Source organism: Toxorhynchites rutilus, chromosome 3 (genome assembly GCF_029784135.1).
Source record: "Toxorhynchites rutilus septentrionalis strain SRP chromosome 3, ASM2978413v1, whole genome shotgun sequence".
Lineage (NCBI taxonomy): Eukaryota > Metazoa > Arthropoda > Insecta > Diptera > Culicidae > Toxorhynchites > Toxorhynchites rutilus.
In genome coordinates this window covers 159,966,637-159,980,474 of record NC_073746.1, presented here as the reverse complement: position 1 = coordinate 159,980,474, position 13,838 = coordinate 159,966,637, and the positions used below count along the sequence as shown (strand labels likewise).

General features: G+C 38.3%; 1 protein-coding gene across 9 annotated transcripts in view; it reads left to right on the top strand.

Annotated features, from left to right (window-relative positions):
• Window positions 1-13,838, top strand: part of LOC129777669 (tyrosine-protein phosphatase Lar) — a 403,848-nt gene that overhangs the window by 311,559 nt on the left and 78,451 nt on the right. For 7 of the 9 annotated variants that reach the window (XM_055784076.1, XM_055784077.1, XM_055784074.1 and 4 more), the window contains 6 exons: window positions 182-568; window positions 628-761; window positions 903-1,053; window positions 9,671-9,694; window positions 10,930-11,030; window positions 11,261-11,453. In XM_055784076.1, coding sequence (XP_055640051.1) covers window positions 182-568; window positions 628-761; window positions 903-1,053; window positions 9,671-9,694; window positions 10,930-11,030; window positions 11,261-11,453 — 990 coding nt within the window. The remainder of the gene's footprint in view (window positions 1-181; window positions 569-627; window positions 762-902; window positions 1,054-9,670; window positions 9,695-10,929; window positions 11,031-11,260; window positions 11,454-13,838) is intronic. The other 2 variants (XM_055784079.1, XM_055784083.1) reach the window with 1 other exon arrangement.

Below are 13,838 nucleotides of genomic sequence, written 5' to 3'. Positions count from 1 at the left end.
TTGTATCATCGTTTCACCTGAGAGCACGCCATAACTTATTACATTATTCGGCGCCCGAAGCGTGCATCGCAATAAAGTCACGGGTAACCGTGTGTGAGCAGGGTTTCTAGTGATAGGGCTAATTCCGTGCCGAGCACCGTCAGACAATTATCATTTGACCGCTTCTATTATAACTTTACAGGAAGCCTCCAGATAGACAACAGCGAGGAAAGCGATATGGGGCGGTACGAATGCGTGGCGGAGAACTCTGTTGGAACGGAACACACCAAACAGACAAATTTATATGTGAAAGTTCGACGCGTTCCACCAACATTTTCCCGACCCCCGGAACCGATCTACGAGGTTATGCTTGGCGGCAACCTAACGCTGACCTGTGTGGCTGTTGGCTCACCGATGCCGTACGTCAAATGGCGCCAAGGAATTGACCAGGATCTGACCCCGGAGAATGATGTTCCGGTGGGGCGAAACATTCTCGAATTGAGCAATATAAGACACAGTGCCAATTACACCTGCGTCGCATCCTCGACACTAGGAGTCATCGAAGCGACCACGCTGGTAAAGGTGCAATGTGAGTATCCGTTTCGCTACCGGTAGCGGATTAATTGATAAACCGGTATTCTTTTACAGCGCTGCCCGCTGCCCCAACCGATGTGACGATATCGGAGGTAACCGCAACCCAGGTTCGCCTAGAGTGGTCGTACAAGGGACCGGAGGATTTGCAGTATTACGTTATCCAGTACAAACCGAAGAACGCTAATCAGGTTAGTTGAGTGCATGAGAAGGGTCGAACCCCGTATCGCTGCTAATTTTACAACGATGAAACGCGAAAGGATGAAATCTATCTCTCTGATCATTGACAGCATTATTAATGTTTCATTTGTCTTTCTCTGCGTTTCCCACAGGCGTTCAGCGAGATCAGCGGGATCATTACCATGTTTTACGTGGTGCGGACTCTTAGTCCGTACACCGAGTACGAGTTTTATGTAATCGCTGTGAACAATATCGGTAGAGGGCCACCCTCGCTGCCAGCTACATGTACCACCGGAGAGACAGGTATTTCCCATCGGCTCCAGCACCTATGCTCACATTGTTCTCCACCCCCCCTGTCTCTATCTGTTTGTTCGAGTCACAACCCTCACACGGCACTTCTCCAAAAACAGGAAAACATACACCGCCATCATTTCCCCATGAACAGAACAGCACAAAATTTTGTGTTTTTTCTCCTGTTGATACCATGGTATCACTTCTTCCTGCTTTATGTTATTCACGAGCTCACACAAAAACGAAGGTAAAAAAAACCATCATCCATTAACACGTCACAACCGCTGCCGCGCCATACACCGCCAGCTTTGTGTGTGGGTGTGCTCCCCCATCAACAGGACCGAACGCCGGAGCTTACCGGATGTATAAATACACGCCAGGACAGTTGAGACGAAGGAACAAAAAAAAAGTCCAGTAAATCTCACCCGGTTTTCGCCTCAAAACGTCAATATAATTGATTTTATTATATGTAGAAAATCCATAGATCACCATTAGGCTCTACGCATCCGTCTCTCCACAAAGCACTCTCTCTGTCATGGGTGGGAAAAGCGTGCGTTCGCTCGTGTGTGGATGTGGTATGTGGGATGCGGTGGTAAAGAATATGGCAGGAAAACAAATTTCAACTATTTACTGTTTAGATAGAAGAGCCCCTCCATTAGGATGGTGAATTCTACCCCGAGTTGATTGGACTAGTTGGAAGAAAAATGGAAACATTTTTGGAACAATTCATTCCATCGTGGAAGTTTGTTTGGTGTACTCTTTTGAAGAGTGATGTTCGACAGAATATTCTTAAGCTTAGCAGTGAATTGGGGTTATGGCAAAACCGAACTTCCAAACGCCAAAAGCTAACATCCGTTCTTACCGTCTAAGATACATTCCAGACAATGGTGTATCTTTAAGTTATGTCTCCTTTTTAGAGAAGTTCAAACCTGAGAATAAGGTTTTTGTATCGTCATTACATTATTCGTTACATTGATATTAGAGTGTAACCAGTTTTGTTATTAGCTGTACAAATACAAAAACCACTAAAATTACTTTGTTTTGAAAACATCAGCTACAGCTGCGACACGCACGATGAATAGTCTAACTGTTACTACACTCTATCGAACTTGTATTTATCAATATTTAGATACATTATTTAGTACTCCAAGTAAAAACCGTACTCGAAAAAAATGCAACAGACAAAAATGATCACCAAAAAATATAGGAGGTTGTGTTCAAGACACGACCGCATTGTTGACGTAGAACTACGCTGTAGTTTCATTTAAATCGCTTGTTTATAACTGCGGATATTATTTTATAATGCTACGAAAATTTTTAAATAACCATTCTACCAGTTTGGTCGCCCTGAAATGTTTTTTTATTGTACAATCATTTGACGATAATTGTTTGATGATTCATTCTTGTGCTCGCGGAACAATACATGCTCGAGATAAGCGCAGTTGTTACCACTGGTAAGCGAAACCAAAGCACATACAAAATTTCAAAACAACATTTGATTTCTTGGTGACTAAATAAACGAAATAAACTCTATGTGTTAATCTCAGCAACCTCGAAAAAAGTAGCACTGATTCATTATGATTAATATTAGCGCAAATACAATCAAAGTTGAAAGCAATCTTGCGACTGGCACGCGAGCTCAAATAAATTAATAACTTAATATAACTCATTGAATAACTTGGTATTCCCCAAATAATTTTTTGGTGCACAACCTTAACACCTGCTTTACCATAGCGTCAGTTCAATGCATTGATGACAGAAAACAAACAATGTTAACTGCTTGGAAAAAGGCTGAATATTTGCCTCAGCAGATATTCATTACCAATACCCTAGCGTAGATATATCCCTCCTGTAATCTCCCCTTTTTGTTTATATTTATCATTACGACTGCATAATTTGCAACACCAAACAATCATCAATCATAGCATAAAAAATTAGATTGTTGCATCGTTACAGGGCCAATGCACACGGGAGCAGATACAAATGGGGTTTCAGCGTAGCGAAGATGCACTATTTTTACGTACGGGTTATGAAGCACGCACGTACGCATACAAATATCCATATACGATGGCTTGAAGCAACTAAATATAAACACACTTATCTCCGTTTTGCGCTCTTCTCAACAGAAGCCCTTTCTGTTAATATTACCAGTCTAAATTAGCTTAGCTGTCATCCTTTGTGGAGAGAATTTTCCTACCGTCATGCGAAACCAAATCACTGACAAAATTCCAGAACATTTATTTTCCTGGTGAGCTGACGATAGCCTAGCTTGATGATTACCCACGCAATTGTGTAGCTCAGAACTTTAATGCAATGGCGTCAGTTTGATGCAATGATTGCAATGCCAGAGACATCAGCGAGTGAGTAATTTGGTCGCGTCCACAGCTCAATCCGAAACGAAGACATGTTATGACGCAAAACAAGGAAGAACAAGCGATATTCATTGCTTTGAATACAGAACGATACTGAAAGTTTGCCTTCCTTCCTTGCTTGATACTTTAAGCATCTTCAGTTCATTCGTCGGTAACCTTCAAAAAGGCCCTTGGAAAACTTTACTTTATCCATAATATTACTCATCCACCCTTATTGCCTTGAGAAACGCATTCGGTCCCTCGATGTCCAGCTCGCCCAGCAACGATGTTGTTCAGTAGATTTCCTCACGAAGAATGGAAGTTTGCCTGATGATGATGATAATGATATTGAATTAGAGAGACTTTAAACTTTTCAGTTCATTCCTCTATAGCCTCGAGAAAGGCCATTGGAAAAACTTTACTCTACTCATGTATTACACCTCCACCCTCACTGCTTTGAGAACGGCACTCGATCCCTCGTTGTTCAGCTCGTCCAGCAACGATGTTGTCCAGTCGGTGTCCACACAAAGAATGAGAGTTGAAACCCTGTCCGTGAAAGTTTGCCTCAGCGAGATCCACTGTTTATACTCTAGGCAAATATTTCTCTTCGTTCTTCTTCGTTTCCTTTGTTCACGGAGACTTCGCATCTATAGACGTCGGTTAATCGTTCGACTAATTCAAATAATCGAATATCTGCAATTTCAATCGAATAATTTTGTATCGAATAATGAAAAATCAAAATATGAATACATCGAATAAGTATCACAGTAATCGCGATTAATGAAGAAGGGAATCATTTAACATACTAAAGTGGTAGTATTCAAATTCAGAGTGCCAAGGAAAATACACCATACTAGTGGTGAATGGTTCTATAAATATACTTCTTTTGAACTAGTAGTTATAGAGACCAAGCAGGAATTTTCAAACAAGCGACAACATTCGAAGAACAGGTAATTTGGAACAAAAAAAATAGTATGTTGGTGCAATAAAAATATTGTGCATCATTTGCATAATGTGCTGTTTTTTTCAATCGTCCGCAAAAATCATGTAATGGTGAATTTATCAATATACTCAAATACCATTCCATTCAAAAACCTTTATTCTGCACCTTTTTTTAAAATTACATTTATGGTAACTTTTAAAATTATGACATCATAATCTTTTTTATTTTAAACCTCTATTCGTTTTGATTACAAGAAATAAATATTCGCTCGACTAATCGAATACTGAAAGACAATTATTCGAATGAATCGAATATTTAAAAATGGACTCACGATTAATCGATAATCGAATAAACAAAAATTCAGACATCTCTATTTACATCTCACGATTTCTCCTTCGGGAGGCACACAAATGGACAGAACTATGTATGAGCTATGTATGAGGAAAGGGGAATTCTTCCAATTTTCATCAATTTGTTTATGTTTGTTGTTATGTCATTACTATCAACAGGCCTGGACATGAGTGCCCTAATGATACCTAATAAATTAATAACTTAAAATACTTAATCTACTTAAAACTATGCCTAACTGGAAAGAGCGGTCAAGAATGCCTTTCTTAAACTGGCGCGAGATAAGTGAAAGTCATAAGATAAGTAACAGCGGTTAAATACACGAGACATACTCGATACGGGTTCGTTGTAACCGTAGTTTGTGCGAGAGTGAGGAAGGTAGAGAAATGTATGTGAACGCAGGTTACGAGGGCGTATATTAAAATCGATCGACTGAACAAGATCAGCACAATCGATTTTCGAGGAAATTAGATCGGATATAAAAGTTGCTTTCGCTACATCTCTACGTAAGCTCAACAAATCGAGTCCGATCAATTTACAACGATCCTCATAGCTGGGTAAGTTCGAAGGATCGCTCCAGGGCAAGTTGCGCAGGGCGAAACGGACGAATTTCCGCTGGATCACCTCAATTCGCTGGACACTATTTTGGTAGTAGGGAGACCATACTATGCACGCATATTCAAGATGAGAGCGCACTAAAGCACAATAAAGAGCTTTGATACAATGTGGGTCTTTGAATTGCTTTGTGATGCGAAAAATTAAACCTAACATCCTAGATGCCTTGGTGGTGATGTATGAGATATGGTCGCTGAACTTTAGCTTTGAGTCTAAGACGATACCAAGATCCTTGATAGTTACAACACGTTTCAAAGAGATATTGCGTATTTTATACGAAAATGTTACAGGCGATCGTTGCCGCGTGAACGATATGACTGAACACTTTGCTGGATTTAAAACCATTCTATTGGTTTCGCACCAATCAGAGAAAATATCGAGTTGTTGCTGTAGGAATATCGCATCATCGACACTATTCACAGTGTAGAACAATTTAAAATTGTCCGCATATGCAAGTTTGGGACACTTTAGACAAAGATTAATATCATTGAGGTAAAGCAGGAATATATAAGGACCGAGATGACTTCCTTGAGGTACGCCCGATGTCACCCGAAAAGGAGATGAAACCATATACAGACTATGGGATTGTAATGTATAGCATTCCAAACGAATTTCCGATTCGTTTGGTAAGTAAATCGCTGAAATCCGTTCGCGGCAAAAATAGTTATTAACGTTAACTTTATTTCATAAAAACGTGACCTGTTTTCTGATTTGGCACCTGAATGAAAGACGTAGTTCTACGTCAAAAACAAGAAACAGATTGCAAATAAGCACGCATTAAAGCTTTTCGCATACTTTGCCACATACACGGCCCAGACCGATATAGATATAGGTTCACATTTATGTTCTCCTTTCTACTCTTTGAAAACATTTTCCAACTTCACTGCATTTGCATTTTATAATGAGGTGTAATATTATCGAACATATATACAACAGCACTAGTAGCTATGTGGATAGCGTAGTCGTGTAAAACAGCCTTGCATCCTAGCCGGTCTTTCTTCGATCCCCGTTGACATTGTTTGGACTTTTTTGGGTACAGTCCCAAAAGAGACGTGTCCAGGGTACGACCGCATTTTTGTCGTAGGACTACGAAATTATTGTATCCAATTTACCTCTTCATCACTTCGGATATTACTCTGAATGCTTCGAACATTTAGAATTAACTTTTCAACACAATGTTTTGGAGGCTCTGGAAAGTGCAGATAATTTGGGTAATCTGTTGAAGATTGTTGGTTAATGATTTATTCTTGCTCCCTCGAGAATAATACACAAGCCAAATGTGGCAATTTCTTTTGTTACTTTAAAGTTCATTCATTCGACTCTAGCCTTCAAAAAGGTAAATTAGGCTTTCAAAATCAACTCACTCATAATTTAGTGAGCGCTTTAAGAATAATATCTCAGAAAAAAACTATATTTTATATATCGCGGCGGTTTTCTTCGCAGTTGGCACACACACAGTTTATACATTCGCTCCACCATCACCATATTCACTCCACCCCATATCGGTTCACTTGTTGCAGTGCTTGTTCACTGCATTTGCATTTCGAGGTGACCGATTAAAGCACGATCGATTGTGGATCGCCGCTATATCAGGTGGTGGTTCTTGACGGCATGGGTAGGAAAGCAAAGAAATGCACGGAACAAATTTATGATAAAATGGGAAACGTTTTCACGTTCCGAAAATTCCAACCATTTACGTACTAGGAAATGGTAATTTCTATCATACCAAACAAGTCTTAGAGACTTTCTCATTCGTTTGGGATGCAAATCATAAACATCCATTCGTGGCAAAAATAATTATTCACGTCAATACTATTTCATATAGTCGTAATATGTTCGGTGATAGAATCATTGTTCCCGATCACTTCACAAACTGTATTCGGCACGAAGTTGAGGCATTATGTACTGACAGGAATTTCATACCCTGCTTCCTGAATTACAGGGTGCACGGTCTCCTTGACAACCTGCGACACATTTTCTACTAACTTTCCTATACTCGCACGAAAAATCGTAACTCGTATACTCACAGACTGTGTGTGTCTCTGTAATATTGCTATCGTGTATTTTTAGGCGTTGTTGGCGTTGTTGAATGAAAAAACTCCAGAAAATATTTGTTATTTAACTTGATTCAGTTTTAATAGTCATTTGATTCAGCCACCTCATTGATTCTCGGTCTGTCAGACCTATGCGCGAGTATAGGAAGGTTAAATGCAGATCGAGGGAACATTACACAACATCAATTTTATTATCATGAAGTCATTGTTTTGCCAAAACTGCCATTCTGGGAACATTTCCCATTCCGCATGTAGTAGCCATGATTCCAGCAAAATCGACCTACTCCTTACCAGGAGAAATACCCCCAGAATCAAAAAGACTTCGCCAATCCAGCGTTTCCCATCGTATCTCATCAGATTCACTTTTGTTTTGTCTGACTATAAAATCCGTTTTCGGGGCCAATCCAATAGAGATGATTTTTCGCAAATTTACGAGGAAATGTATCGAGTTTTATCATATTATTTGCGAATGTGAGGTGGCAAGTGGACAGCGGAACTTCATAGGTTAAAAACCTCTATGAAAGAAAATAAAAACATTTGTGTTTGTTTGTGATTGTCATGATTGTATTTTTGAGTGGTAAGATCAAAGAAATAATCATCTCGTCGGATTGAAATCCGTTATTTGAGCTGAATTTTGGAGAATCAAAGATCGTCTTTTTGCGATGGTGATTAGCCCTCAATGTTGTGGAAATTTAATGATGGAAACTAAACCAGTAAAAATCAATCAATCCATTGTTTGGAGTACAGGTCGGACTCGATTATATATAATCGCAATTTCACTTTCAACGTTAATTTTCGAATCCAATACATAATCGAATCACAAAAAAGCCATTTTTCTATTAATGTTTGACATTCATACATTAATGAAAAACTTGCTTTCTTGAGATTCGATTATGTATAGGATTTGAAAATAATTGTTGAAAAAAAATGGTCCACTATATATAATCGAGTCCGACATGTACATTGCAATCTTCAATTATATCATTTGAAATCACCTCATTTCCCCAGCCTAGCAGACAACTATGCAAGCATCACTGTCTAATGCATTGCTCATCTCATTGTTGGCCGCTTCATTCGGGTTCAACGGCAAATATTTCGCTGGCTGCTGACGATGCTCTTCGCTACAACCATTAAATATTACTCATTTTGTAGCCAATTATTCAATGTTTCTGCAATTTATCTTCATTAATTGCCAATGGTGCAAACATATATACACACACAAAAGCACCGTATACCGGTGGCCATCAACACACTATTCAATCCTCGGGACGTGCCGAGGGAAACATTCACGGGATATTTTCTTGCCAACATAACCACAAACAATGGCAAGCAGCGGGATATCTTCTCATGGCCGCCGCGCCACAAAAGAAGACCACATGTGGCACTGCAGCAGGAGGGATGAATTTGCGGAGTCATTCCGAGCGCAGAATTGTGTGAAATGTGTGGCTAGTGAAAATGCTAAAAAAAGAGGGCGTTATATAAGTATCAGCACTTTTGAGCACAAAACATCCCGTAATCGGTTTTATCACGGGGTCATTAACAGGTGGTTGTTTTCGAAAAAAAACAAAGGATTGTATTAAAGCCTTGAAGTATTCACGGATTTGGGTACTGTATTCAGAAATTGAAATACAATCCACTATACACTATAAACACTCCATATTTTCCCCACTCGTTTATCCTCAATGATATCCTGTGCACTTCCCGAAACGTATCGTATTTTATTGATTTCTTCCAAAGTGTCCCAATGTGGTATACAATACTTAGATAATTTTTCATTACTTTTTTATTCTGCTACATCTCATCATAACTGATAAATCCAACTCGTCCATCATCGAACTATCCCGAAACAATATAACAAAACGCGTCTCTCGATACCAAAACAAATACCATACAACCCGTTCGCGATATGTCAATCGCGATCGCGAAAAAAACCCACATTTTTTTGCTTTGGATTTTGTCAATCAACGCGTCCTCACCGTAAATGTAAGTGACCATTTTTGCGAGTACTTTTTGAGCTCAAATATCCGTAGGCTTACACATCTTTTGTTTTTCGTTCATAGCGACATAATGTTGTCTAGATTGTAGTGATGGTTCTAATTTTGTATTTTGATTAACGAAACAGAACTAAAAGGACTGTTTCAAAACTCACCATTTTTGTAATTAGCGAAAACAAATTTTACCCTTCAAGCGAAAAGAGCGCACTCAGTTAAATCACAATTTTTTGAACGCAAACCCCTTTTCTCTGTGTCTCTTCAATTTCTTCCCATCTCGACGAATGCAAACAATCGTGTCCGTGTGTGTGTAACAATGCCTAACAGGTGATTCCACGTATGGAGGCTCCAGTAAGTAGATTTTTTTGCATACTTTTTTCACCTTGTACCCTCCTCCAATTTTTTAGATGATATTTTGAACAAATCTTTTGCGTTTCGATTATTCTGTTCTCCACACAAAAAAGAAACAACGGCAGAGCAGCGATAGATCGTGCAGCAGCCGTTACTTGTTATTGGTTATTTTTCTTCAATTTTTATATCTGTTCTTGTATCTATCTGCCCATTCAATTTACATTTCCATTTCCATAAAAAGAAAAGTTTTCACGTGAAAACAACCTCGTCGTCGAATGCAACTTTTTTCTCCGTTTCCATTCAGATTTTCTTTTTTTTTTGTTTGTTTCGCTGTTGTTATTTTCCCAGTTCCACTGCATTGCAAATATTCAATTTCCCAGCGGAGGGAAACTTTTGTTTCAGTCTTATGGCTGTATTTGCAACATTTTCAATTCTCGTCTTTTTATTCTTTCCTCTGTGTCTCAAATCTAATAAGGTGCTTACTTTATATCACTTTTCCTTGAGCTCCTTGGGCTCCGTTTCGTACTCGACCAAAGCTATCCCACCTCCAAGACTGCATTCATTGCAATGTGACATTTGAGTGTCGCCGCATTCTCGTGGACAATCGCCCACTTCTTCCGGTGCTGTCCAGGACCTTCGGCCGAAATGTTTTCATTTTATACTGTTCTTTGTGTGGCCAGTTGTTACCGAAAACAGATTCAAACATTTACATTCAGTTTTCCTGGGAAATACTCGTTGAGCGCGCTGCTGTCCCAAAGTGGACAGTGGTCAGAGTGCTTCGAGTATCGAGTGGAATGCGGCAGGCTAAAAGAAATTTTGTTGGAAAAGAATATCTCTGTTTATTTGCCTTTTCTTTTCATGTTTTGTTTGTTTGATTGACCTTTTGTCGGATTGTAGTTTTTTGTTCGTTTGTTTGCAGGAAACCCATTACAATAGTGAACCTCATAAACTCCCCGTACATCCTCATTTATCGCGCGATTGAGAATCATATTTATATTCGTGTAAATAAAACTATATCCCGTCAAACCGCCATGACGGCGAGTTGCACTAAAGATGCACAGTTTGCAGCATCGCTGCAACTTTCAGCCACTCTCTGTTCCCACCAGTGCAAGAAAGCGGTTTGCTTCGTACATTTTTTACCTATTTCTCTGTCGACTGACACCGTCTCCTGTCGAAGTACTCAGAAACTAAAAATTGTCTCTCCCCTTCGTCCGGTTCTCTTACCTCTATTTCAGAAATGGAAAGCGCACCGAGGAACATTCAAGTGCGCCCGTTAAGTTCATCGACAATGGTTATCACCTGGGAGCCACCTGAGACGCCTAATGGACAAGTGACAGTAAGTTTCGCTTCGCCGGAACGGCCATACCCAATATATCAGAGTATATTTGCCGACACCGAACGTGTTTAAATATGCATTCGCTTCCGGTAGAAGCCACAACACTTGCGGACTTTTTAGCTAAGCCCTCTCGGGACATTGGCCGCACGGTGGTGGCACAAGAAAACATCAGTAATTTCAGGAAATTTCTCATCGTACCTATCTCCGTTTTCCTCTGTCTCATTCCGCAGGGCTACAAAGTTTACTACACCACCAATCCCAACCAGCCGGAAGCATCCTGGGATTCCCAGATGGTGGACAACAGTGAGCTGACGACCATCTCGGAGCTGACGCCGCACGCAATCTACACCATTCGAGTGCAAGCGTTCACCTCGATGGGGGCCGGTCCAATGTCCAATCCGGTACAGGTCAAAACACAGCAAGGTAATCTGTCGCATATGTATGTAACTTCGCCTCGCTCCTCAGTTCACCCAACAAACATACACTGTTACTCTCCGTCCAAAGACCAATACGTAAACAAATAGTTCTGGCCTGGTTACTGATTTATTCAAATGGGCTCTAATTAGGTGTTAATACTGAACTTGTTCACTGCTGGGGCTAAAACAATTGGTGTAACAAGCATCAATTTTTCATGGTAATACCGAAAGGATGACGGATAGCGCTATTGATTGGAGACCGCATGAAAAAGAATTTCGGACGGCGATCATTCGAATGCTGAACACAAAGTTCAGTTGATGTTTCATTTACCATTGGTATATTCAAATTTTTGTTTTTTTTTCCTTTCAGACAATAAGTGTTCATTCCCACAAAGCTGTTCTTTATATTGCGTGTGTTGATATGACTCTGCCTTTCTCTAATGAGTTCGATGGCATCACTAGTTTATTACACAGTGCTTTTAATAATGATACGAGCTCCCATGTACTTGACGATGCGAGGATTTTTGAATATTTTCTCTATCAAATCTCAAAGCATAAATTCGAGTCCATGAATCTATTTATTTGATTGAAAAACTGTAGATATACATATTTTTTTAAAGAAAAAGGCTTTTCAAATTTATACAATTATTCAAAAAAAAAGAAAGCTATAGAGCTCTTAAATTGGTTATATCTCGAGAACGGTCTGTCCTAGGATAAAACGTTATATATAGTTTTCCTGTAGAATCGCATTTAGATTCCATTTTTATGTTACTTTTCCTAAATGGTTACGATTTCACAAAGTATTGAAATATCATAAATTTTAAAAAATTAATATATCCATTTTGGTGAATTTGCCACGGCACCACTGCATGTTAAATTGGAGTGGGGTTTCAATAAAAATATACAAGAAAATATCAAATGGGGATGTTTTGTGATGAGAAAGTTTTTAACATAAAATTCTATTTTTGAGTAAGATTTTTGAACAGTTCATTTAAAATGTCATTTTTCCTAAATAGTTTATTTTCCAACAACTTTGTCAAACATCATATTTTAATCAGTCTTCCAGATTTCGAGCTACGGTTTTTTTGAAAGAAAGACCAAGATTTTGAATACGCCCTTTTAAATAAAATCAGACGTAATTTAAATTGGTCATATGATAATGAAAATTGCGATTTTAGATAGTTTCCATCATAAGTACCAATTTTTTTAAATATCAGAGAGTGTCGAGTCAGCGGCCGGCTAAATGGACGTGGAATTGCTTTTTATATAGAGCAAGACCGCATTGTTGACGTGGGACTGCGGTGTTAACTCATTAATTTTTTTTTATTACTTCGGATATTATTTTATTACTTCGGATACCTTGTAGGGAGTTTTAGTAGTTCTGAAAAGGGCCGATGAATTGAGTTTTTTTTTTTGTAAAATCAACGGAAGATGATTGATTCATGATTATTTCTGTCTTCTCGATAGCAATACACAAAAGCCCCCATTGTCAACACTGCCTGGCGCAAATCAAGTCGCTGAAACATAAGTTTTCTGAATGTCCTAGAGCAGGGGTTTTCAAATGGTGCTCCGCAAAGTTGTTATAGCAAATGCTCCCACTTGAAATCCCACCTTGATATATAGCATTCCTTAAATTAATTCACTGGGTATATAGCGATTTATCTTGTTTACTCCGATTCAGATATCGTGTAATTGCTACGCGCAACCGAAATAGAGGCGGATAATGTCAATGCAAATAGGATTTGTTTTATTGATTTACAGAACTCAGGTGCTCCGTCAAATGTTTTTGCTATAACAAGTGCTCTGCCATAAAAAAAATATGAAAATCCCTGTCCTAGAATGATGGAAGCTTGGTGTTGCATACAACAAAAAATTACAACAGCACTCAGAATACATATTAGAATATTGAAACTTTTATCAAATACACCAATTATGTTAATAATAAAAATGAACTAGAATTCCATTTGAATTAAAATGATTAGTTATACCTAAAAATCTGTGATTATTTCAATCTCACCCCCTGGCTGTATTTGTATATATATATATATATATATATATATATATATATATATATATATATATATATATATATATATATATTATTATGGGGCCCCCTCTCTCTATATATATATATATATATATATATATATATATATATATATATATATATATATATATATATATATATATATATATATATATATATATATATATATATATATATATATATATATATATATATATATATATATATATATATATATATATATATATATATATTAGAGGGGGCTGCCGTACAAATGAAACACAAATTTCTGCATTACTCGAGAAATTAATCAAGCAAATTAAACCAAATTAGGCATATGGAAACTTTAGGGTGCAATGAATGTTT